Source organism: Phoenix dactylifera, chromosome 18, assembly GCF_009389715.1.
Source record: "Phoenix dactylifera cultivar Barhee BC4 chromosome 18, palm_55x_up_171113_PBpolish2nd_filt_p, whole genome shotgun sequence".
NCBI lineage: Eukaryota > Viridiplantae > Streptophyta > Magnoliopsida > Arecales > Arecaceae > Phoenix > Phoenix dactylifera.
Window position 1 is genome coordinate 5,081,024 of NC_052409.1, and position 27,319 is coordinate 5,108,342.

A 27,319-nucleotide genomic window follows, 5' to 3' on the forward strand; every position below is an offset into this window, starting at 1 on the left:
ACCATGAAACCACCCGTTGTGATCTTCCTCTGAGATCTGCCCTCCAAGAGGTCGAAAAATGTTCACGAATATTTGAAGTTCTACCACCAAAAGGAGCCACCTTTCTGTCGATATAGTTCAGAAGGAGTAAAAGAAACAGGGTAGATAAAGAGGAAGAAGATTGTTATCAAAAAAAAAAAAAAAGAGGAAGAAGAAGAAGAAAAAGGAGGCGGACGAGAGGAAAAATTCCATATATTTTTGAAGTTGTCCAGCAAAAAGGAGCCACCTTTCTTTTGGTATAGATTAGAGAGGGAACAGGAAGAAACAGAGGAGAAGAGGAGAGATGGGGTGTTGTCAATCTAGGCTAGAGAGAGAAGAGGTTGTGGCTCGATGCAAGGCCCGACGGCGATACATGAAGCATTTGGTGGCGGAGCGGCAGGCCTTCGCCGCCGCCCACTCCCTCTACCTCCGCTCCCTCCGCTCCACTGGCGCCGCCCTCCTTCAGTTCGCCAACGCTGAGACCCACCTCCACCTCCTGCACACCCACCACCACTACCCTCCCCTCCCCTCCCCATCCCCATCCGCTGCACCGCCGCCCCCGCCCCCTCCACCGCCACCACCGCCCCCGCCACCGCCACCTCCCCCTCCTCCAATGAGCCCATGCTCTGACACCTGCACCTCTTCGGTCACCGCCTCCCCAGTGCTCCCCCCGCCTCCTCCCCCGCCGCCACCCTTGTCAAGCTGGGATTTTTGGGACCCATTTGTTCCTTCTTCCTCCCGGTCGGTTACCGAAGAGGAGTGGGAGGAGGCGACCACCACCGTGTCCGAAGTCACCGCCGCGCCTGCCGCCGCCCCGGCGCCGTCGGTTGTCAGCGGCTTCTCGAAGGATTCCACCAGTGAGCTCGCCATGGTTGTGGTGCCCAGGAGCAGGAAGGATCTATCTGAAATTGTTAAGGAGCTCGACGAGTACTTCCTCAAGGCAGCCGATGCCGGAAGCCGTGTTTCGGTGCTCTTAGAAGCTCCAAATTGCGGGCTTCCTTCTAGTCAAGGACTAGCAGGCAAGCTCCTTCCTTCTAAATCCCTTGCCTTAATCTTTTCTTATACAAAAACTTTGTTCTCATTTTATTTCTTTGTTATAATGTAGGCAAGATGTGCAGCTACGGCAAGAGTCTGAACCCATTTCTTTGGACCTGGGGATCCAATTCAAAGACTAGTGGTTTCACCAGGTTTGGGAGGTGTGGAGAGGAGATGATGGAGGGTGTCGGGAATGGTGGTGGAGATGGCATTGGAAGCATGAGCCATTCTTCTACAGTGGAGAAGCTCTATGCTTGGGAGAAGAAGCTCTTTCTTGAAGTCAAGGTACACCACCTTCCTCATTCTCCTGTTCTTCTCCTCCTTCTCATGTTTATTTTATTTTTAGTTTTAATATTCTGCATGTGCTTAACCTGAGCGGATTCCATCTTTTCCTCCTATCCTTGGTTTCTTTCGAGATCCATGTGTGGTGCCAGCCTAAATGATTCTTGGACAAAAAGAAGCAATGATTTATTTATCGATCAAATTTTGCCACGGTAATAAATTATATTAGAACACACAGGCGTTTGTTCTTATTCCACTGGAGCACGTTCCTTTTGTTCCGTTCTCTTTATTTATTTTGTCGGGTTGGGGCCCAAGAATATTGCCCAAACACCCTGTAGTTTCGAAGAGAGCAGTAAGAAGACAAAATTGCCGCAAGGAATGCTTGCTTCATCTAGATTTTCTTGGTTCAAAAGTGCAGGTTCTGTTCTCTTATCTGTGATTTTTCGATACTGTTTTTATCTGCCACAGAATTCTCAGAGACTCAAGGAGGAGCATGAGAGAAGGGTGGGCCTGCTAAGGAAGCAAGAGGCAAAGGGAGTGGACTATGTGAAGGTTGAGAAGAACAGGAGCGAGATTGATAGGCTGGAGTCCAAGATGTTGGTGTCCTCTCAGGCTATAGAGACCACTGCCTCTGAGATCATCAGGTTGAGGGAGTCTGAACTCTCTCCCCAGCTCCTTGAGCTGGTCACTGGGTTAGGCTCTCTCTCTCTCTCATGCAAATATGCACCAAGAAAACTTTCACAAATTCTCCATTGCTCTGCGTAAAGGTTACATGGGTGGGCTTTATGGTCCTAGCAGTACGGCTCCATGCTCGATTGTGGGGTTGACCGTCAGAGTCAAAGTTGGTGTTTCACAAAAGAAGATGCACAGAAGTATAAAGGAGCATTGCTAATTCCACACTTTCTTTCTGCTAATGCACCAACTACTGCCCATGTATTATCCTCCTTTTATATGTGGAAACCTCTGACTGGTCTAAGGAGATGGATGAGAAAATGGAATGGGTGGAAATAAAAAGATCTTAAGAAAACAGTTTTCCCTCTTGCACCATCCCCTTTTTTTTTTTAAGAAAACAGGTCAGAATAGCACTTATCGGTCCCAGGTTGTCTGACAGAAAAAGAAAGAAGAAGAAGAAGAAGAGCACTAGTCTGCTAGCCTGATGCATTCACCATTATCATCATTATAAATTTCATATAAAGTTAAATCTATTCTACCTAATGACATGGTATCACCATGGGATCATGTTGTATCCTTGTTTTTATTATCGATTGGTTTGACATACTAGGCATACAATCATGTTCAGTAATGCAGTATTTCATTGTGTACATTATTAAAGTTTGGTACTATAACTATAGGACTGTGTACATGTTATATAAATGCTATTTTCAATTTGCATCTCTATGTGAGTTGAACAAACAATTAAGCGCTTAAGCAACAAACTTCAAAGAGTAACAGGCTAATGTCTTTTATTAAAACCGGTCTGTTTCGCCAAGCTATGGGTTACTCTAATATATATAATAGGTCATTCTTTGGTTTCTTAAATTGCCATCTCTAATTTAGTTCCATGGTTAAAAACTGAAAGTTTCAACTTTACCATTTGATACTTTGGCATCTCGCATACTAGCATGTCCATACATGGCTGCTTTGCCTTCTTTTATTCTTTATTTAAGTTACAGTCAACATTTTATTCATATTTCTCTCCTTATGTTCCTGTGTAGTGCTTCCACATTTAATATTATAGATTATTTTGGAGGCATACGTATATTATGGTTCTCATGATCTCATCTAATGATACAAGTATCAGCACAAATAAAAGACATGATAACAGAAACTCTGCTTTATTTTCCTATGAAATCCATAAAGAGGAAGTAGCTCCATTCAAGATTCTTGGAAGTTGTTTTTCAAGACTTATCTGTGGCTGCTCGTTCCTACAGAGACACTGAAACAAAACCTCAACAATTATGCCACCAGCAAATCAGATGACTTTATAAGGTAGCCCAACAGTTGATTCACAAAATAACTAAGAAATTTTCCTGATGTTACTCTGAAGGCACACTTCATCGGGTTCATCTTCAGCTTGTACTCTTTGCATCTCTGTAGGACTCAACAGAGCACTTCCACTTGATCTTTCTTTTGCTTGGAAAAAAATTACTACATCATCAACGTAATCCTCCAATTCCTCATGCATCATATCATGAAAAATAGCAGTCTAACTCTTAGTTACACTCATAAAAATTTGTAAAAAATCCTAACATGTTTCAAACTTTAACCTATTCCCATGCCTATACTTATATCTTTGGAGCAGCATAACGAAACAAGAGGGAAAAGCCTGTAGGATATAATTTCCTGTTGTGCAAATGGATAAGCATCTAACATGTTAACTTTGTACTTCCAAATTCAGAATCTCCACTGGAAAAAAATGATTTTCAATATATACACTTGATTCACCCATTTCTAACCCTGCACAACCTCCCTTCAGAAATTGCTGTATCATTCTTCAATCTGTACTCAAAATATTTTGTTTTCCAAGACTAAATTTTTGCACAGAAAGATGATATAAATGAAGAAGTATTTTCTTTTCAGCTTTATAACGATCAAAAGTGGAATTAGGATTCCAAAGCATAGGATAGTAAGGGAATAATCTAAAATAAGCAGAATCAATGACAGATAAGCTCTGATTCTTCTTTGCACTCTATGTATTAGTAGTATAGGCCGAGTTTATGCACATATAGAAATATAACTTTTCATCGACTGAATGATCTAGTGCAAAACAAAAGTTAATAGTTCAAACGTAGTGGATAGTGGCATGATGATACAAAAAAGCAAACTTTCTCTTGTAGCCAATTTTCTCATTTTTTTCAGAGAATTATTAATCTTTCACTCCTATACCTTATCATACAACTACAAACATAAGCAGGAATTGGATCTCTTAACAAAATACCACATAGACTTGGTTAAATTAGTCTCTTTAAACAAAGAAGGATGGGGAGCTTCTTCCCTATTTTGTGCTCTCCCTCTCTCTCTTTCTCTCGCTTGCCCTCTCTCCCTCCCTCATTCTCAATCTCAATCTCGATCTTCAAAAAGAAAAGTTTAGTAAAAATCAATTATATCCTCATGATATATGGCCATAGAAAGAATAATGGTATTGCTACATACCTAATGACCAGATAATATGATATGAACACTATCCACAACAATATTGAATTCGGAACTACACAGGTATGAGCCTAACTGAATACACAGATACACATGCTTGGAAGCTTAGATTTGCTAAATTGTAGCAAACTCATTCAGCTACATATGGGTATTCTTGGACTTTCCATTCACTGATTGCTGAATTCCAGCATCTCTTGTTTTGAGAAATGGAAACCACAAATGCTTAGTTGGGCATGCTCAAGAGAAACTTCCACTAAACCTTGACTGATTCATCTCAAATATCAAATCACCCTGTTAGTATGTAATGACACAGTCATATAATCAGCAGCATATGATTGTCTTTAAATGTGAACGAGACAATATAACAAAGAATCAGAGTGCCATAATCTTTTGCACCACCCATTAATCAAATTTGGTTGAGCTGCCCAAGCAGCTTAAGATTTTATCTAGTCTTGCAACGATATTTTACTTTTTATTCTTCCCTCATACGATCTTGTTAAATTATTGGATTATGGTGCATGTTTTTACTAATACCATGGACCATAATTGCTCATGAAGTGCAGTTTGATGGGCATGTGGAGGAGCATGTATGAGTGCCATCAGGTCCAGACCCACATAGTCCAGCAGCTCGAGTACCTCAACAATGCATCAAGTACTAATCCGACCACTGACATACACCGGCAGGCCAGTCTCCAGTTGGAGCTTGAGGTCAACCACTGGTACTCAGCCTTCTGCAGCCTGGTAAAGTCCCAGAGAGAGTACATGTATGCCCTCACAGGCTGGCTACGCCTATCTCTGTTTCAATGCGACCACAACATGCTCGGCAAATCCCAGCAGAGTTCCGACATCTACTCGTTCTGTGAAGAATGGCAGCTTGCTCTCGATCGAATTCCTGACAAAGTAGCGTCAGAGGGGATCAAAAGCTTCATAACAGTAATCCATGCAGTTGTTGTTCAGCAGGCAGAGGAGCAGAAGCAAAAGAGGAAGTCGGAGCTGGCATTTAAAGAACTCGAGAAAAGAGCTCAAGAACTAAGGTCACTGGAATCCAAGTGTGGCCCATACTCGGCAGCTGAAGGTCATGGGGAAATGTCACGGAGATATCCAGTTATGGAGAAGCGGGCAAAGGTTGAATCTTTAAAGACGAAGGCGGAGGAGGAGAAGAGCAGGCATGAGAAGAGCGTTGCGGTCACAAGAGCAATGACTCTGAACAATTTGCAGACAGGGCTGCCCAATGTTTTCCAAGCCATAACTGGTTTTGCCAGTGTATGCATGCAAGCATTTGAGTCGGTTTATAACCATCAGAGAAGATCGGATCGGGTTATTGACGTGAAGAGATTGCTCACTTGAGGGATCCAAAAAAAATGGAGGTTAGATTCATGTATAATCTGTAAACAGTTTTTGAGTATAGCAAGTAGGTGGTGGGTGTTCACAGTTTTCTTTTAGCTTTTAATGGTTTTGGTTGGCAAATATGTGGAGGCTACCAAAGAAGTGCTTCTGGTTCTTGTAACTGGTCATGGTCCAACGAGAGGCCTTCTGATCTCAGAAGTTCCATCATACCTGAGAACTGGGGTGTTGAATCATTTTTTGGATTCGACGCAGTTTCAGTTTGATGTGTTCCAAAGATTTTTATGGAGGTTTCTCGCTTTTGTTTGCAAAGTAGCATGGATTCACAATACCACAGCAAGCTTGCCATTTTAATTGCATAAATTGCAGCCATTTAGGCTATATGATCTTAGCTTGTGGCATCTCTAACCATTCAGTTAGCATCTTCCACTTAATGAATCACACATTTTTTCAAAGCATTACTCTTTCTGAGTGTAGGTTGGGTGATTCATACCATGTTGGATAAGAAAGATAGGCCATCCATTCTATAACTGCTGAGTTCAAACAGACTTTTCTGGCTTACAAAAATCATCATGGCTAGAAATAAAGGTAAATGGGATTATAGCTTGATCATACTTAGAGAGAGAGAGAGATTCTAACTTGATCGTTGTCTTTCACCTCAAATATTTAGGAATCGCCCACCACAAGAGGGCGACTTACCATGGTAGAGTTCTTTATGAACAGATGACCCCACATGATTAGATCTAGGAGTGTAAAAAAGGACCATGTCTTCCTTTTCGTTGTTCCCCTCAAATAAGGTCGGGCACACCAATCATTATGTTTTCCAAAAAGTACTTTGAGAATTACCGTAAAAATTTAAGAAAAAACTTCCAGAGTCCGAACCTGGATTTCTCCGGATAAAAGAATCTAACCACTGGGTAGTGGCTCAGCTTTTAATCTCCTACTGTTGCTATATCCAAATCATAATTGATACTTTTCTCCATAATATCTATCATAATCCATACCTGAGACTGAATCCCAGATGTTCGTATCCACTGAGCTCAAATTTCCAGACATCATAGTAGCATCTAAACGAGTCTTTACATCCGTTCTATTCAGAAAAGACTTCAAGAGAACTGCTAGTCTACAAAATCCAACAAACCTCAATGACCTGTGACTCTTTTCTCTTCCTACTTTTCATGCCATATTCAAAGTGAGCCGGAGTGCGAATAGCGAAAGTACAGAGAAGCTAATCATCAATAATTCAATACAAGATAAAAGCATGATAAAAACAAGATAAAAATTAGTAAGAAGGTAAAAAGGCATATGGAATTAACCATAACACACAACTCATTAGATATGAAATTCTACATTCCTGGTTCAGGCATGGTGAAGGCTCTCCTGTAGCAGCAAGAATGTTCCTTGGCCACAATATGCCAACAGGCTGAAGAGACGAAACCTCACATATTATTCATGAATAAAACAAAGGGATCAGGGGTAGCTCATGATGAATGCACATGAAGGAAATAATCAAGGTACAGTACAGAAAGGAGAGCTCCAAAACTTGAAAATTATCTGGTTTAAAAGAATTTATTTAAAGGAAAAATCAGTGGCACTCAGTACCAGCTGTTGTGTGTACAGTAGTTCTCTCACTCTGTCTGTCTTCCAACAATGGGGCAACCTGCCTTAAATTTCCGGCAGTAAGAATTCCAAAGCAATTCCCATAACAGCTCCACTACAGACATCTCGAGTCATGGAAGTAGATTTCACTTGAGAGGACTTTTCATTTTCTAACCCCAAGCCCCTAGTTGGGTCAAAAGAAGCTGGAAAAACATTACAAGCAGCAGCTAACAAAGCATCCCATCTCTCCCAGTATGGGATAAGGGCAGCAATGCAGCTGCTGAGGCAGAAAGAATCATATGTTAAGGTGACTCAATGGTGGCTGCCTCATGAATATATGTTTTGGAGACGACTCAATTCCTTGTTTTGAGGAGTATGAGATTGATTCGATCAACTATCTTTAAAGTTTGATAGTAGACATGTACATTATGAGGCTAATCAAGTGGCCACCCACCTTGGGAGGACATTTGTTGGACTGTCTGACTTCGCTCCTCCCTTAGCTCAGCTTCTACTTGCTGATGCTATGGGTACTTCGTTTTCAGGAGTCCAGCAACTTACTGTTACCACAAAAAAAAAAGGCATTCCATCTCTCACCCAGTCAGGTAACTGTTGATAGAGCAGTTTCACTCCATAAAGTGATTAGTCACACAGAAAAATCCATTAAGCATGGACTTGTATAAATTTGAATTTATTAATCAGAAAAATCTATATCCACAAACACAATAAATCTAAGAAAAAATGGGTAAAAAGGAGATTCTGTAGTTCAATATCTACAGGATTTCATCTTCCAAATATTATACCATGTAATGTACACAAGCAGAAATGTGCTCTCATATTTTCTGGATATAGGACATCAGTGCTTAAAATTCTCCCTCAGTGAAACTTTATGAAGTTCTCCACTGTAATTCAATTTGAATCAGACCATATTTGGAGTCAATGAGATGATATTTTTCATTGATTCGCCTGTTGGTCACAACATCGTCAAGGGTAATAATGACATAACCCAAATGTTCCTGAATAATAAAGATTTATATCAGACAGTGAACAATTGGAAACACCAAGCAGCATAAGAAAGAACATTTGAAGAAAAAAGACAGCATGTTAAGGAAAAAAAATGTCGCAACAGTTCTACCAATCAGCAAAACCAACAAGTATTGTGACAATAACTACACCAATAGTATGGTTATCAGCACATTCACAAATAAATAAGGGAACTAGTACCTATTTTATATCAATAACAGCAGTTAATGATAATAATGAAAGTAAAATAGAAAATGCCTCTTGTATCTCTTTTCTTATATGTACACCTTACAGTCTTCTGTTGGATGTTCCATGGACACTAGCTGGCAACTAGAAGTGGAAAAGAAATATATAAATGATAATATAAATGCTCTTTTTATTCAACAATGCTCCAGCGAACCATTGGTCTTTATACCACTTGCTAGTGCTGGCAGCATGCAATATATCGGACAAGCACATGGAATGATTATAAAACTTGTCAGGCAGGAAAAGTATGCACAGCCCTTTTTTTTGCAGGACCAACACAGAGAGAGAGAAAGAGAGAGAGAGGGAGAGAGGAGAGAGGAGAGAGAGAGAAAGAGAGAGGAATAACTCAAAAGGTGCATGTCCCTCCCTGGTCATGGTCACTAAGTAGATGCAGCTAACTTATCAGTTGTGGACTTGTGGTGCAAGTCCATATTTCAAAAATTATGATGCAGACGAGCACAGCTATTAAAGGGAGCATATTAAACTTGCAGCATGGTCAGTCTGAGAATTACACCATTTATACAACTACTACAAGAATAAACGAAGCATTGCATTCTTCATTTCATGTTAAAATTTACAAAATTATCAACTATGCTAAAATGATAGGTCACACAGTTGGTACCTTGGAGTGTATGCTAATGCTTGGTGGCCTACTTAGTACCTCTACATGTATTTTATCATGAATTGGTGGCTCGTCGCATACAAACTGAAACTCCTCTTCCCATCGTGGATGTCTGTTTTTCTTTATGTGCTGTGTTAATAGATCAGGAGACATCTCTTTATTAGATAAATAATCATTAAAGAAATGTCAACTAAGAACTCAGAAATCCATAGCTAACTATATAAACATGACTAGTGATACCTTAGTCTTCCTCTTCTCTCCTCTAAACATGATCTGCACATAAGGGTTTGTATGGTGCTTTCCCTCAACATCTTTAGCTTCATGAACCACAACAACAAGCAAACCGCCACCAGCTGGAGTACCGACAGGTGCCTTTCCTACAACATCCCCATTAATATCTTTTGGTAGATCCACCTCCCTAAAGGGCTTGTATGTCACTTCCAAAACAATCTGTCCACGTAACTTCTCATTTTGAACGTCATCAGGATCCATTTTTTTAAGCAAGTCAAGTGTCAAAGATTTTGGTTCATCTGGGGTAAGCTCCTTTAACCGAATAACATTCATGCCCATTTTGTCATGTTTCCCGACCTATAAAAGTGTATATGCTTTATAGCATTGAATGAGGTATAAAACAGAGAATGCAGCAGAATATTTAGAAAGGGAGAAGCATAAAAGAAAGGAACTTGTTAAGAAACAAGGCATGCCTGTTCCCAGTCATAAACAGTAAGCTCCAAAGCTTGTGTTTCTGGATCTTTGACAACCAACTTGAATTCTTCATTCCATACTGGATTAAGGTTACCGTGTTTCACTGAAGTTTTCTTTGATGGAAGCTTTTCTTCTGTAAGCCTAAGTTTCACATAGGGGTCTGATTTACCCAGGATATCTTTTTTTCGCAGATTATGAGCCCTGACAACCTTCACATGTAGAATTCCAACGGGCTTCTTTTCAGCTCTGCAAGATGTATCAAGGACTAATTAGTCGCAGTTGTCGGGATGGACATCTCTCTCTCTATGACTCTCTTTTTCTGGGTAGAGTTCTCATTAGTTACAAATACATGTAGTAAATTACTTTGAAGGGTCCATAATTGGTACTTCCAATCTTCTAGGCCACATAAACATATTTGCAACTTGGTTCTTGATCGTCTCCTGCACATGGAACCACAAAGAAACTTACAAAAAAAGTAATTTCCTGGTAATGTTAAATGAATAATTGAATGAAATACCTATTATACAATATCAGAAAATTATGGTGCTCAGTTCCCAATAATGCTCCTTATAACCCAAGCAAATCAATAACCCAACAGAATAAATAACAGTTTTAGCAAGAAGTTCCTGCCATCAAGCTTTGAATTTAAAAAATTTATAACAACCTTAATTTCCACATCTTAGTTCACGAACCTTCCCTCATATGCACCAACTACATCTTAAAACACATAAACAAGAAGAATTTTGACATTGGCAACCCACCATCACTTGTCACAGAGAAGAAATAAAAATTCAGTCCTCAGCACAATGTCAATTCTCATAAAGATAGGCTGCATAGGCATATAGAACAAGGTGAAAGATTCTTCACTGGATACTAATACTTGCTATTTTGAAATGATTAAATATCCACTTCCAAAACCGAGAATTTCGAACTTATATAGGTCAGTGCAGAACATACTTTACTACTAAATGAACAAGAACAGCATAACATAAAATTCCTTAAAAACAAAAATAACAAAACTTATTCAGGTTGTGTAAAAATGACAAACCAATTACAATACAGCACAAAGGACCAAGTCTTAATGTGCACCAGCTTAAGCACTCGTATAAATTTTGTAGCTTTGTCAAAATATCTTACTTTTACAAACTTAACATATTAAGTTCACCGAACTATAATGATTCAAAAAACTAAAGAGTATCAAATGCAGAGTGAAAACATGACAAGGGTCATAAAAAAAATACCTGGACAAATCTGTAAAGGCCAGGAATTGCCATAAGATCTGCTCCAATAAGTTTTAGTCCAAAGTCAACATGTGGCTGCAAAACAGAAACAGTAGTTAAAAAGCCTCATATAATTGAACAGAAATAACATAAGGGATAGATTGTATAAAATGCACAAAAAGTTAATTTCCTCATTCTCACATACCTTCTCCATGAGAGACACATGGATTTTTGCAAAACAAGGAAAACTAGGGACCAATGGCTTTAAAGTTATACGTGGTGAAGCAAAGACTTGCAAATCAACCAACTAAAATCTCAAAATGAAACAAATAAGAAATAGATTTAGCATCTGCTCTTAAATGCAAAGTTGTTTGAACACAAGTATCAGATTCTACTTTCGTATTGAAAAAAAGAGCACGCTAATAACCTGCATAGTTACTTTTAAGCCAAATGCTTTAACCAGAACAGTGACATTAGTGTTTCCAGCCCATTTCAGTGATGGTTCCACAGTCAATTCCTTCTCCTCTGTAATGTACACTTTTATTCCTGATGCGGACACAACAAATTATAATACATAGCATAATAGGTATCTAATAATAAACATGCTAAAATTAAGATACATGAAACAAGGGTAGGTCTAGAGTAATGCAGTGTAGAGATGGCTGGTGTATCAAAAGACTTGTGATGAAACTTAGATGCAAAATAACAATGAAGGGAGCAAGCACAATAGTGATATAAGTTCCTAGAATCACAGAAGAAAAAAGAAAGAAAAAGACAGTAAATTACAAAAGCCCCTTTGAGGTTTACATTTATTATACTTACACCCAATAGTTTGTAAAACATACACTTACACCTAGTTAAATTAACAGCGTTAGTGAATCTGTTTATCTCATATGAAATGTCAAAATTGCCCATGAGTGATGAGTAAATTACAAAAAAAAACTGAGATTAGGGATAAAATATACTTATATCCAATAGTTTGAAAAACCTATGCTTATCCCTCTGAGATTTATTTTTAGCCAACACTTAAACCTATAACTTAACAGAATGTTAGCCAAATCATTAAGTTAAATTGGACCTAAATGCCACATCAAAAAAAAATTAGAAAATGACCAAAGTAGCCTTAAGTGATATAACATCCACCTACGGAGGAAAACAGCCGTGAGGCGTCATGGGTCTGGAGCTTAATCTTGATGAATCATCAGAAAAAGCTATGTGCCAAGAAAAAAGCAATCTAGATCTCTCAGGCAAGTAGATGCTTCTAAAATTTTCTGCTGCAAGTGGACCGCAACTGATGCACCCTCCAAAAAGAAGAGTTTTTACGCACGTACTGATTTTTTGATGATAGGCTGCCAAAGCTATCATAATTTTATATGTCGACATAGGAATCCTCATCCACAATGACAATGTTAAGAAATCATATCTATGGTATTAGACAAGTAGAACTCGGAATCGGCAAATGATATACTGACATCTTTGATCTCTACGACATGGTGGGCAGGGAACAAGAATAAGATCTGATTAGAAAGAATGCTCGTTGCCGAATGCTGGTCAGAAATTAAGGATGCTCGTCATCGGATGCTGATTGGAAAGGAAAGTTGTTGTCGGTCACTTGTTGGGAAGGGACGCTCATGATGGGGTGGCGAGACGAGAAAGAAACTCTAGCGATTGAATCTCGAAGAGAAGAGGACTCTTAAAGACGAAAGACTTCGAAGAGATCGGAAAGTCGGAAAAGTGAAAGAAGAGCCTTATTTTCTTATAGAGATAACTTTGACTTTTTATAATAGATAAATGGCTTTACTAATGCTGTCAATTTAACTGGGGGTAACTGTAGGTTTTATAAAATATTAGGTGTAAGTGTAATAAGCATAAACCTTGGAGGGATTGTAAGGTTATTTTGGTCATTTTAAAATTTTCTGATGTGGTACTTGGGTCTCATTAAAAGTTAACAGTTTGATTAACGTTTTGTTAAGTTATGGTCTAAAGTATTGGATAAAAACAAACTTCAAAAGGTAGGCGTAGATTTTTTATACTATTGGGTGTAAATGTAATTTACCCCTGATCTTAGGAAGGTTTTTGTAATTATTCAAAAACATATGTAACTTCACAACAAGAAACTTAACAGTAACTTAATATGGAGTTACAGACAATCATTTTTTCCAAATGTAAAAAGTGTTATGAATGCTCAAAACATAACAAAATGAAATATAATGACTGACTTTATTGTAGCTACTGAATCTTACAAGGGATTTACTTTATTTTGAAGAATGATATACTACCTCTCCCACCTGGTAAATGAGATGCATGCAGTGGAAAGTAGCAGTCATAATAAAGAAACATTTACTATTACGGTGATAACCTAAAGTAGAATGCTATAAAGCTGCTCCCACCTTCTTGAACTTGGTAGGACTCCTCTTGCTAAGATAGAGAAATTTTCTTAGTAAAGCATTATCAATGTATTATTACTAGAAGAACGCAACCTATGTAAAGAGAGCAACCTTGCAACCTAAGAAGTAGCTATAGGCCTCTGGTTCTTCATCGCAAGCTTAAGTTGGATGGCACTACATCTAATGGGTAATGATGGAGGTGCCACGACTAGGAAAGTTTATACCATTGATAAGCTATAACTCATGATAATAACACCATGTGTGCCGTGCATAATTATGACAGCTTTCAGTAGAACATGCCTTCGACAATTGCAACAGAAATGATACAACTAAGGACAAGTCCTTTTAGGCTTACAAGTAGCTTTAGCTAAGGTCGTAATTAGTTTGAGGAGAATGAAGAATGTCAAGCAAGGGTCCTAAGATTGCCTGAAAGAAAGGCATTCCTCATATCCATTTAATCAAGAAACCAATCATGAACCGCCTCGACTACGTAAAAATATATGTGGTAGACGTCTACGCTGCAGAGACAAAAGTATTTGCATGGTTAGTGCCATACTTTAGAAATCCTTTAGCAACTATACAAGCTTCTAAATCCTCTTGATAATCAAAGACTAGGCTTGCAAATGGGTCGGGTCAACCCGGTTAAGCACAGCCTGATCAATTTTTTAAACTAGCAAGTCAGGTCTGGGTCTAAATTATGACTTGTTTGAAAAACCAGATTAGGATTGGGTTATAATCTTTGCTACCTAACCTGGCTCGAACATGGACCAACCAAGTCCAGAACAACTCAAACATTAGATGATCCAACCAGACCCAGCTTCTAATTCAACAAAAAACCCATGGCCTATCAGTTATAGCTCACTTTGTTGCCATGTTTAGATTTTTAGATTGGGTATTAAGGCTATCTATTTTTAGGTTGAAGACTCATCAAGGTTGAATTTTGCCGTACCGGTACCGAACCCCGTACCGATACCACACTAGTATAGGCGTATCGAGTGTCGGTACGGTACGGTATGTGGTACGTCAGGCGTATCGACATTGGCATACCAATACCGATATCCATCGGTACGGATACGGTACGTCTGGTACCGACCAGTACAGCATACCATTTGAAATACATTATTATTGATGACATTGGTGGCCACATCCCATTCCTCAGCAACATCTTTTCCTACTTCTTTCCACTAATTAACCCCATTTATTAATTAGTTCTAGAATCTAGACATAGAATGAATAATATACTTCTTTTTTATCTTGTATTGGAAGCAAACTTAAACCCAACCCAACTTGGTCCCAGATGCATTGAGTTGGGTTTGGTCATGCTTCACCTGATCTGGCCCAATTGACCTGATAAGTCTAAAATAGTTTCCATGAACCAGATTTGAGCTGACCTAGACAAAAAATGGATTAGGTATGGGTCAAAAATCATAAACCCAAAAAGAAACTGGTTTGGGCCCAAGTTGTGCTTGACATTGTTTGGACCATGACCAATTGCAGCCTATCAAAGAGCCAAGCTATATGGTGGTCTCATTATTGCCACAGGAACCTAGAAATCATGACTTACAGTTTAAAGAATAGGCACCTTGACCATTGAGACAAATCTTGGAAAAAAGAGAGAACAATCTTTCCGTAACTATTGATAATCTAAACAAAATGTATCACTCCTAGTGCACATGCATATACATGCTTCAAACACAGCTGCTTGGAAGCAACCCGTTGAATGCCGATGTTCATTTGCCTCTGTGTGCATTGCACATCCTTGCAATACATTATCAAACAAGGACATCCTCTGACTACTTCCTACAAAAAAACTTTTATAATATTACCCAAGCTCATGGACTAACATGCCACTAAACATAAAAAGATTAATTACATAGTCACACATTTCTTTTATAAAAAACAACAGATAGCTGATCATACTAAGATACATCTCTGAAAATAAATCCAAACAATAAAAAAAAGCATGCATTGTTTACTAACTCTAAATATCCCCAAACTCGCTTTCCTCATCAAATTGCCAAAATGGTCGTGCAATCAGCCTTTCCAATTGCACTGATGAGGTTTCTTAATCTGCAACTTCTTAGACAATGTGATTCCATTGAACAACTTATGTCATATCATTTTGAATTCATTCCATGGAACTCTTATTTAATGGCAGAACTATGGTTGCATAGAAGAGTGAGAGTTGATTTATACAGTTAAGGAAGTAGATAACAGAGAACCTTGATATGTTTAAATAGTAGTTGGCATGCCAATGAGTATAGACTATAATGAAATAAATTGTCAGTTCCATAAACCTTCTGACAAGGTCATGATTACATAAAAAGGAAAAAGAGAATCTGCCTGTGTATCAACATGACTTATTTGTTGGATACAAGGAAAGATCAAATACTCATAATGCTAATGTTAGACATATATCAAGAAGCAATGGCAAGTGGATTAACTGCTCAACTACTTAATTGCAAGCTCTCATTATTTACAGTTTTATACTTCTTCAATAGGTCTTAATTACTAAAATGGAGAAAGAAGCATAACTTATTTGTTGGATACAAGGAAAGATCACATATGCATAACGCTAATGTTAGACATTAATCAAGAAGCAATGGCAAGTGGATTAACTGCTCAACTACTTAATTGCAAGTTCTCATTATGTACAGTTTTATACTTCTTGCATGCATGTATTGCTATATATATATGCACATATGTGTTTACATATATATATATACATACATACATATATGCACACATATATACATACACACACACACACACACATATATATACATACATATACATATATATACAAATATATACATACATAATATATATGTATATATGTATGTATGTATAGGTGACTCTTTGTTTCACGTCATTTGTTGATGAAGTAGTATGCTGATAATATTACACATGAAAATGCAAATATTAGTATGCAAATGAGTATTTTAGAACAATAATGAAATTGACTCTACTACGAAGGTCAAAACATTCATTGAAAGGGGCAGATATGGATAATATGACTTGATGAGCATAACAATTATGACAGCTAGGAATGATTAAGTTAAAATTACATCAAGAACTTATCTGATACCCTAGCACCATATCCATGTCCAATCTGCCACATGGCTAGGAAATGAGTGGTATGCTAAAGATCTAGGCAGTATGGGTTCAATAGGCTCCCAAACTCTTCAATGTTGTGACAAAAAAACTTTTGACACAATTTGCTTATACTCACTATGCCAAAGATTGCCTAGTAAGGAATGTACTCAACTATGGTCAAAGAAACTCTGAAGAGGAGGTAGACCAAAGAAGACTTCAATGGAAAGTAGTGATTAAAGATTTCAAGAAACTCCACCTTTGAGGACTTGGCCATGAATAGGGAATCAATGACACAAAGCATCCACAAGCTAATCCAAACAAAGTCTACTATAATAAACCTTCAAGTTCATATATACAGTTAGCAATCCATCCATAACCATGGAATTAAACCATAGCTTCTCGCCTCTCACACAAAAAAGATATGCATATTTGGTATATGAACATAAAAAGAAGACGTGTGTATAAACAATGCTTTATGCTATATACATAGATCATTTAAATTTCCAACACTTAAGTTGTCAAATAATTGCAGACTTTTAAAAAGTAATCTTTTGAGTCTCAGCCCCCCTAAGAGTCTGACCTCCTTCGTCATCTTGTTTCATTTTAAATCACAAGAACAAGAGAACATATGCAAGCATTTTTTTTCTATTTCCTGAAGTATGCACTAATTAAGACAAACAAAACCTAGTAATTTGGGTAGTTGTTGTTTCCTTTCCCTTTGCTCAGCTTGCCTGTTTCTCTACAAACTGTTCATAAATGGCAATAATTGTCCAAGGATCAATTAACCTAGTAGCTAACTGATATAGTGAAGGTGGTACAGAAAATATAGTTCAATAAAATAGAGGAAATATAAGGCACTCCAGGATTATTGTTCAGGTAAGTAAATGCTCGAGGATCAACTAACTTCATACCAAACTAATATACCATATGTGACAAAAGCTATAATCAAATAAAATAGAGAAAATGTAAAGGACATGGGGATTATTGTTCAGGTGTGTACAATAAATCAAAACTTCTTGTTGAAGCATGGAATGAAGAAACTAGAGTTCATAAAAACTAAGGCAAGACTAGGGCTTAATAGTGGCAGCTTTGAGGCTTAACCAAAAATAAAAGAAAATATTAGAATTTATTGCATATTTTGATAAAAAACTTAGAAGTGGTTTCATATCTTAGGAAACTAGGTCAATTTCCTATTCATCTGTATCCAATTAACCAGTCATCTATATCCGATTACCCTCAAAGATCTGCTACCTCTGATAGAATAATCTTCAATACAATTTAAATGCGCCTTAGGTTTCTCTAAACAATCTTAATCTAAAACCCATACCATACCTCCTTATATAGGGCCCTACTAGAAAGAATCAAGTAGATAGCTCATAAAACAGATCGTGGAAAGTTATTAAATCATGTTGTCATAAATAGGGCATGAGTTATATGAATGAACAAGGCCAAGATATTTTCAGTATAAGATGTTAGAGAGGTATGGTATATGAGAGCATTTTCAATGATGCTATGTGATCATCAATGTAGAATTTCAAACACATTCATCTGACAGAGCTTGATAGATTCTAGAAGGATAAAGCTGTTTGAGAGTCTCACCGGACAAAGAAAGTGGAACCTAGAAGTTTTCTAACTGGATATTTAAATATTGAATTTGGATGGAACATTCCCATATCTAGGAGATTGCCTAAAATTTCAAAGAAATTCACTATTCCACATACTGCATGGGAAGGTGATATTGACATTCTAATGGCTTAACTCAATAATACAGCCCAGATGGATGGTAAGACATTAAAAGATATTCTCGCTCTTGTCAGGGCATGATATGATTATTAAAATAGATGAAACTAAGCTACCAGCTTCTCTTGTTTGGTCCTACACAACAGATTTGGCATGCCCTTGTATTTCCTTTTCTCATTATCGACATTACTCACCCACTTCCCAAATGATCAAGGAAATAGCAATGCTATTGCAATTTTTATATGAAAATAAGAATTATTTCACAGGTAAAATATTTGTCTGCACTTCAATGCATAAGTACAAAAGCATAGGTAAGATCTATAAAAAACTAACCTTGTAAAGTTGGTGGTAGGGAACCTAGGGTAAACGTTTCAAATTCAACAGAGCCAATTTTATACTTTCGAATGTTCTCAGCAATTATTGGCTTCGCAATTTCCTTTACCATTCTGCAGATTGCCTAGAAAGGGAGCAACATATATTAGCATTGAATAGAACAAAGCCGCAACCAGATATTTTGTAAGTTCAAAATATTTGGTGGGACTTGCAACAGAACACACCTTATCCAGATAAGGCCACATTGATTCTAGAAACTTGTTTAGCCAATCAACCTTCAAAGAGAGGAAAACAAGATAATTAAGAAGTAGCAAAATTAAAATTACAATCATAGCATTCAATCAACACACACATACCCGATCATAGTCAGGATTTTTGACCCATAAAGGAATCTCAGGAAGCATACGTTCCAAAGATTTTGAATCATGTTCAACAAGTGGACGAATTTTAGGATCCTTATCATGCAAAAAAAAAAAAATAATGAGTATAAAATGCCATTGATGCTAATGAAAAAATGCGGAGAGAGAGAGAGAGAGAGAGAGAGAGAGAGAGAGAGAGAGAGAGAACAGCATGCAATGTAAAGAAACTTCAAAAAATTAATAAACGATGGAAGATACAAGCAACTGCAAGAAAGAAGACATACTCCTTGCATAACCTAAGGAAGAGGAAATCCTAGTAAATAACTACAACTAAAAGAATCTACTAAGAATGAAAGATAAAAAGATTTTCTTCATTCTTATCCTCCTATATGTTTTACATACTGGTCATGCAAAGAAAAAAATTAATGAGTACAAAATGATATTGATACTAGTGAAAAAATGTGAAGAGAGAGAGAGAGAGAAGCATGCAATGTAAAAAAACTTCTAAAAATTAATAATCGATGGAAGATACAAGCTACTGCAAGAAAGAAGACATACTCCTTGCATAATCTAAGGAAGAAGAAATCCTAGTAAATAACTACAACTTAAAGAATTCTACTTAGAATGAAAGCTAAAAAGATTTTCTTCATGCTTATCCTCCTATATGTTATACATACATACACAAAGACATATATGATGAAGATATAAATATGCAAGACATAGATTGCACAACACATGACAGACTGTTTAAATAGATAACAGATAGATGTATAGATGAAAATCTTCAATAGGATTTGAGCCTGGATCCTCTATCAGTGGAATATATATTTCATGTCTTCTAAATGGGGAATCTGTCTTATAGTGATGATTTACATTTATGTTTTTATTTTTTTGTTTTTTTGGTAATTCAGATTTACTGTACAAAGCGGTCTACTTGTTTGCATTTTCTGGGGTTACCTCCTCCAAGATCTGTTTGTACAAGCGATAAAAAATTCAAGAGGCTAACATCCATCCCTCTGCAAGCATCCCTGCTGAACCTGTACACAGTGGCGAACATCCTTCCCACTGCAAGCTTCCCTGCCGAGTTCATTCTTGATAGCCAACCAATCAGTCCTCCCTATGAACATGCAGAATCTAGACATCATCATATTGGGGCAGCATCTCATTTTTGTATCAATGGAAATGTTCCAGGCTATCCAAAGCTGCTAGTATGGAATTTAGAAAATCTTGGCATCTAACTCCAACCATAGTTTAGAACATCCTTCCCATGTTCTCCATTCAATCCTAGTTCTGAAAACCATCAACTCAGGAGTAACAATATCATTGGTCCTTGGCAGCCCTTGTCATTTCAACGAATAAACCCAATCCCAGTTGTTGAAGCTGCTGTGCCAAAGAGGCATCAAGTTTGTCTTAATATAAGGTGGGGGCAGATGGTTCCATTAACTACCTTCTGACATCTGCTGCCTTTTGCTAAGACTGCATATTGTCTAAAGGCAGCCCTTTGTATGATTAACAATTTTGCCATACAACCTTGAATATGTCTCTTTGTTGTGGCTAAAAAGCAGCATCATTTCTCCCCTTCAAAATGTTCCAACAACCAAAGTCATAGAAGTAAAATTTCTCAATTCACATTTAGTCATAATGGCCAATTATTTCCAGCAAATATCAGAATCTACATCCCCTCCAAATCTATCGAACTTCACATGTATTACCCTTGATCTACTACAACCCCATATCATGTGTTCTACATCCTCATCCTCCAATTCACATCTAGCATATGAAGCTTTCAGATAATAAATACAGTTGCTAAAGGTGAACTTCATTCAGATGGCAATCTTCACCAACATATTTCTATAAAAAAGATAAGCATTCATGGCGACGTTGGCATTATCCATATCTCCTACCATTGTGCCACTCCATTCCTTACATTGAATGGTATTATGTTTTTTGCTAAGGTGTTCAGACATGAGCAATAATTTAAAAAGCAGACTGAAGATTGAAGAAATATAGTGTTTTATTCGGAAAATTCCAAGAAGTTGGTTTTCTTGGTATAAATAAAATATTTGTTATATCTTAGATGATGAGGTATATTTCATCATAAGATTGAAATGGACATTTGGTAGCATATACTGTGCCAGATGTGGCATATCATTTACAATACTCATAGTTTCTTCTGCATTATTGTTTAAAATATGTGCATAATATAACATTTTCGTTGGTTCACCAAATTTATTTGAATCCAATCATTTTTTCAGTAGTTGTGTGAAAATCCTGAATCAGTAATAAGCAACTCAGTTATCTTTGTCCATTTGGTGGCAAAATCATCCTTGCAGCAGCTCTAAAAATCCTATAGCGAGCAGCCAGTAGAGGTTCCTTGAATTTTAAAACAAGAAAAATAATCAACATACAGCATTATACGTGACCATAAGAGTATTTCACCTCTGATTTATTCAAGGAAAACCCAGTCAAATTTCAAAAAGTAGCTATTGCAATTTGAATAGCCACTACTAAAGAGTGATCATTATTCTTATAATTTATGGACTTTCTTATGCAAATATGATCCAACAGAAGTTTGATAATTAAGGATCTAAAAAATAGTTTAATTAGAGGCAGCCTGGAGATCGCGATCCACCACCAAATCCAATGGCAACTAATAGTCTGGTATGGATAGACAAACTATGAGAGTCATACAAAATCCCCTGTTGTTACCACAACTTTCAAAATTTTCTGTTAATTCAGAAGGCAAGTTGGTGAATTACCAATTCCCTTAAATAGATGTAAACTTTTCCATTTTTTAGGATCTTGTTTTAGAAATTGAACCACACTGTCTTATCCTACAAACAGATTTCGTAAACCTTAAGATTTCAGAACACCTCCCCAGAATATGAACGAGTTCGTAATTCATAGGATATATAGTTCTCCCTGGCTTGTACAAAGTAGCCTGCCTATCCATAATCCATGAATTATTGTTCCCACTTCTCTGCCAAGCTCTCTCTTTTTTTTTTCTCTTTTCCCTCTAAATGTGATCCTATCTTCGAGTTCAGGTTTGTCTGGTCATTGTCAGGTTAGAATAGTGCATTTTTATTGGGTTAGAAAAGCTCGGTCTAATTTTATATTGCATGTCTGTTGTGTTTAAGTCTTAGCCTAAAAGTTGATACAAAAGTTTACAGTAGGTCTTACAACTTTCAACCAAACATGATTTAAGCAAGGTCCAAATTTAAAGGGTAGATGAAGATTTGGATATAAATTGTTCCGAGACAACTTGACTATGTTGGGATTGAAAACATCAGAGTTAGGTAGAGTTGGTGTTTGGATGGTCATTTTCGCAATAATATTGTATTGTGATTACGCATTTTGCTCGTCAAATATGACTTAATCAGCATCAAAAATAAAGGATAAAAACTTTCTATTTTATTAAAAACAAAGTGCAACCTGGTTAGATTACTATATCATAGAATTATGCTTTTTCTTGGTTTATTGACAATCATAGGATTATTTACAATTATAGATTTTGAATTTAGTTAGAATATTTTATGTCTAATAACTTCAATGAGCACATGCATTTGCACATGTACTATAATAACTAGCACAAGAGCACCAATAAATTTCTGTCAACATGCATGAATGACCATTGAACTAAGATTATAGCATCTCAGCCATTCATCTTGTTCTTAGAGTCTTAGACTATGGTTTATGTAATCAATAGTACACATACAACTCTTCCAACACATCTCCTAGACCTACTGGTTTGTAATCCATAACTTATTTATAATGTCTCCTTAGACATTTATATGATCCAATCCACTATTCACTTTCACAAATCTGGAACAGTCCATTAGTATGCCCTTATATTTCAATTCAGCCAAATCTGGATAAGCCCAATATTCTACCTCTTTGTGAACTAATATTCTGCCCCTTATCTAAAAACATTGTTTACAGAAAATTATATGTAAAAAAAAATATGTGGGTAAAATAACAGTGCTCTTGCTTATCTTCCTCGGTACCATGTACAATAATTGGATCAACCACATTAACTCTGGCAGCAATGGCCGTCCGAGCAAGCCAGCTCCTTTAACATATTGTCAGTAGAGACAAGCAGGGTATGATGATGCAATCTCCTTATTATTCCCGGTTATAACAATGACAGAAAACCTAAAACTTTCAAGGACATGTTTCTTTTAAAAAATATAATGCTTTTTGCCACTCACAGTGATCTAAGATGTCCAGGCTCATTTTTCTAATTCAAGTATATGTGATGTATTGAGCTTGTGATTTTTTTTTTCGTTTCAAACAACAGAATTTTGTGACTTGCATTGTTCGATCAACTAAGATGCTTTAACTCGGCAGATTCTTGTCAGAATGCTCGTATGGACACCAATTCAAGACTTGACTTTCTTCTTGAAGCCCAAATTCGAACCTTGCAAGCTAATCAAAGAAAAGTATGAAAACAAGAAATCCAATAACCTCAAGAAACCTATACCTCCATTCATCCTCTTCGTTTCCTAGACTGTTCATCGCAAGCAACTACCACAAATTCAACAAAAGAGTTTAAAAACTACACCCGTAAACAAACAAGAACAAATCTGACAAAAAAAAATTAATGAAAAACACATCAATCAGAGCATTACCAAACAAGAAAACCATATACAAATAAAAAAGAACCGTACCGTAACATCAATGGGCTGGAAGTAGATGAAGAGATAGTATCCAATCACGATGCCAGCCGATAACCCCGCGCTAAATCCGCAGAAACCGAGCACCGTACTCACGAACCCCATCTCCAATCCGCTTCCAATTCCTCACAAAACTCCAAAACCGCTTCTATAAAACTTCAACTTCAAATACTAAACTCAAGCAATAGCTACCAAAAAAGAAAAAGGAAAACAAAATGAAAGGAAAAGAACAAAAAAAGATCACCCACCTTCTACCTCGTCGAACTCACCCAAATCTCCCGTCCCATCTGCGCCAAAAAGTACGAAAAAGAGAAGCAAAAAGCCCGCACGGAAGAAGAATACAAAGAGGTCGATTTCTATTTCTCCATCGCCACTTCCAAGGAAATATATTTACCACACATTAAGAGCTTTAAAAGAAAGGGACGTTCCCTCGTTACGATAATTATTCCAGGATATCTATTACTTTGAATAGCTAACTGGAATAGTGGACTTATTTCTCTTAGTAGTGAGATTAACAAGAAGAAGAAGAGTTGGAAGAAGAGGAGAGAGGCTATAGAGTTTAAAACGGGACCTGAAAGGTGGCTTTATTTCTTTCTTTCCTGCTTGCCTTTTTGGTTTTTTTTGTTAATCTTCTCCTTTCCTTTGGGTTTGGACTTCCGGGAGGGCTTCTGGAGTCGGGGCATCGGATGCTCTTTTCCGCGTAAGGCTACGGGACGGAATAAGAAAAGAATGGGAATAAGGAGGACGACCGTTGAGATCTCCAAAATAGTGCTTTATTTATTTTGCCTTCATTTAATGCATGCCTCTACGTGCTTGGTGAACTTCGTGGTCTAGTTGTCTCTTTGTGTGATGGGAACGTGCCAGGTTTTTGTTCTGGAGACGGTAAACGGACCCGCAGAAAGGTGACGGGGCGCGTGAAGGGGTGGGCGTCGGAAAATGACGGGTGAAGGTTCGTTGCTTCATGTCATGGGATCTCTTCAACTACTAAAGCAGCAGTTTTAGTGCATGGCATGGGTTCTTTAAGAAAAAGGAAAACAAATATATATACTTGTCTTATACCATATTGCTCGAGATTTTGATAGGCTTCTTGTGACACGTCCCCTTTACTATGGAAGTTGTAGTGGTTGGTGATGCCAAAAGGAGACAATAATTTGCTTGATGATGGCAAATTATAGTACAATCATGACTCTCTTTTTCTTTTTTGAATTTGAATGATTGCTTTACGTTGAGAAAGATGATGAGTATATCTTTCTTAAGAACAAACATGATGCACAGACCATAGTGTCTAGCTTTTTTTTTTTTTGTTGTTGTTGTTGGAATGGAAGAATCGAATCATCTTAGTGTAAATACAGCCATACCACAATGTTTAGTTTTTGCAAAGCCAATCAAGCATCTGACTTCCATCTAGAAAACTATGTGTGTTATGGATGGTAGGCTTTCTCTGATCATTATAATTATTTCTCGGTATTACTAAAATTAAAGTTTTAGGTTTAATGGAAATGAATAATATCATAATCACTATTTTTTGCCCTCACAAAAAAGATTGAGGCTTTTGGAATTCATGATTCTTCTAGGGAATTAAAGTGTGATATGGATAAAGCTTTTTGGTTGTTGAAAGAGGATCATTAACAAAATAAAAAAATTTAAAGAGAGATAATTGTTAGATTTTTGATTGCTTTTTCTTTGGAATGCAACTAGAGGGACACAGAAGACAAATGTAAATATTATTACTAATTATACTTACTTTTCATGCTTCAAGAAAATTTTTAATAAAATATCATCTATATATTAATGTTCAATACCATAACCATAACTATCTGATCTTTGTTCTAAGTATTTGGGATCAACTTTATATATCTTCATTTGCTAAGTATTTCTATTTAGGGCAATCTTTGATTTTTTCAAGTTTTTGCATATTATTTCTCATATATTCATCCATGTTATGTTACATTTTTCCTTTCTTTTACTTGCAACATTCAATATAAATTAAAGAATCTCTTCTTATTAGAGACTCTTTGAATCTTCATTGTACATGTTCACACTATTTCAACCGATCTTTTGTTACTTTATCCTCAATAATAGATTTTCTTATCAATATATTTATTGTGATGGACTTCTTTTAATGATAGATTTTCTTTTAATCATTACTATATCCTTCCTCACAACATCTATCCATGTCAAGTTAGGTCTTCTCTCTTCATTTTTCCCACAATGAATACAAATTAAAGACTTTAAAGTGCCTCTCCTTGCTGTAAGTTCTTCAATTTATCATTATTTTATCCTTAATAATAAATTTTCTTACTAATATAACACAAATATTTGTTAATGATAGATTTTCTCTTAATGATATAAGAAAAGCAAAAGCAACAAAAGAACATAATATCAAGATTTCTATGCAACTTTGCTGCTAGACTTCCTTAGGGGGAGGCAGAATAATTGAATTTTTTTTTGCCCTATGCCCGCATTTTTGAAAGAAATTTGTTAGGTGCTCTTTGATTGGCTTGATATGCATAAAAAAAAATAGTATCATTAACCTATAGCATATTAAGAGTCCTCTTTAATTATAATAAATCCAATATTTTCTTAATAAATTTAGAAAGGAGTCATTGAGTTACACAATCAAAGCTTTATTATGAACAAAGTTATGACGTTGTGGATAAATGTTTTAAAACATATTGTCTTTCACAAATTATATGAATTGAAGTTGTTTAGGCAAAATTAAAAGACAATATATTTACCAAACAAAAAGTTATATCTAATTTGTAGTAGCAAGGGTGCCTTATCTTATATATATATATATAATGTTTTACAAATATTTGGATCATTTTCTGTTCTAAATCTAACAAACTGTTGGATTTTTTTCTTTTAATATTTTCTCTCTTCTTTTCTTTTGTGAGGACCTTACAAAATATGTTCTTCTAACTTCTATTTGAGTCCCCTCATTGTTTTAGTCCTACTTTAAGCGTTTGGACATGTTTAGTATCCGCAAATCACCAAGATAGCTAATTTTAAAAATATGAATGCTAAAAACACAAAGCACATGATTGACTTATTTCTAAAGCATACATGATTGACAAATAGTATAATTAGTGTATCGATGCTTTAGTGGCCATATCGCTCTGTTTGGCAACCAGAGCTTTTAGATCCAAGTCTTAGATGGTGCATCGCGAGGTTTTTGATCCTATATAATTATAATATAAATGGATCTCCTTCCCCTCTTTTTTTTTAAAAAAAAAGTAAAAGAAACCTATTATAGGTTTTGCAATATCAAATCATGATATCTAAATTATAAACATTTTCGAAGATTGATATAGAGCATACAAATAAAAAAATTTTGCCGTGTATCTACCCTTTATAAAGTTATCATCCATATATTGGAGCATGATATCCATTTCATGGGAGAATGTCTAAAAGTAGCTTCATACATAATAGACGAGATAATTGAAGGTAAATCCAACATTTAGCTGGCGTTTGGTAACCCAAATGG

The 27,319-nt window shown here is 36.6% G+C and overlaps 2 protein-coding genes across 2 annotated transcripts; one reads left to right on the plus strand and one right to left on the minus strand.

Annotated features, from left to right (window-relative positions):
* The first annotated feature begins 322 nt into the window (after window positions 1–322).
* On the plus strand, window positions 323–6,163 carry LOC103720605 (protein ALTERED PHOSPHATE STARVATION RESPONSE 1-like). Its single transcript, XM_008810394.3, has 4 exons — window positions 323–1,037; window positions 1,124–1,338; window positions 1,804–2,027; window positions 5,052–6,163. Exons 1-4 carry the CDS (start codon window positions 323–325, stop codon window positions 5,833–5,835), a joined length of 1,938 nt encoding a protein of 645 aa, XP_008808616.2. The 3' UTR covers window positions 5,836–6,163.
* A 1,945-nt stretch (window positions 6,164–8,108) lies between these two features.
* LOC103720604 (synaptotagmin-2-like) lies at window positions 8,109–24,539 on the minus strand. The gene is made up of 13 exons (XM_017846054.3): window positions 24,081–24,539; window positions 23,827–23,980; window positions 19,157–19,255; window positions 19,025–19,075; window positions 18,801–18,924; window positions 11,672–11,790; window positions 11,450–11,551; window positions 11,266–11,340; window positions 10,388–10,464; window positions 10,024–10,270; window positions 9,560–9,907; window positions 9,320–9,448; window positions 8,109–8,444 (listed from the first exon to the last, which is right to left on the minus strand). Exons 2-13 carry the CDS (start codon window positions 23,935–23,937, stop codon window positions 8,316–8,318), a joined length of 1,611 nt encoding a protein of 536 aa, XP_017701543.1. The 5' UTR covers window positions 23,938–23,980; window positions 24,081–24,539; the 3' UTR covers window positions 8,109–8,315.
* Between the last annotated feature and the right edge of the window lie 2,780 nt (window positions 24,540–27,319).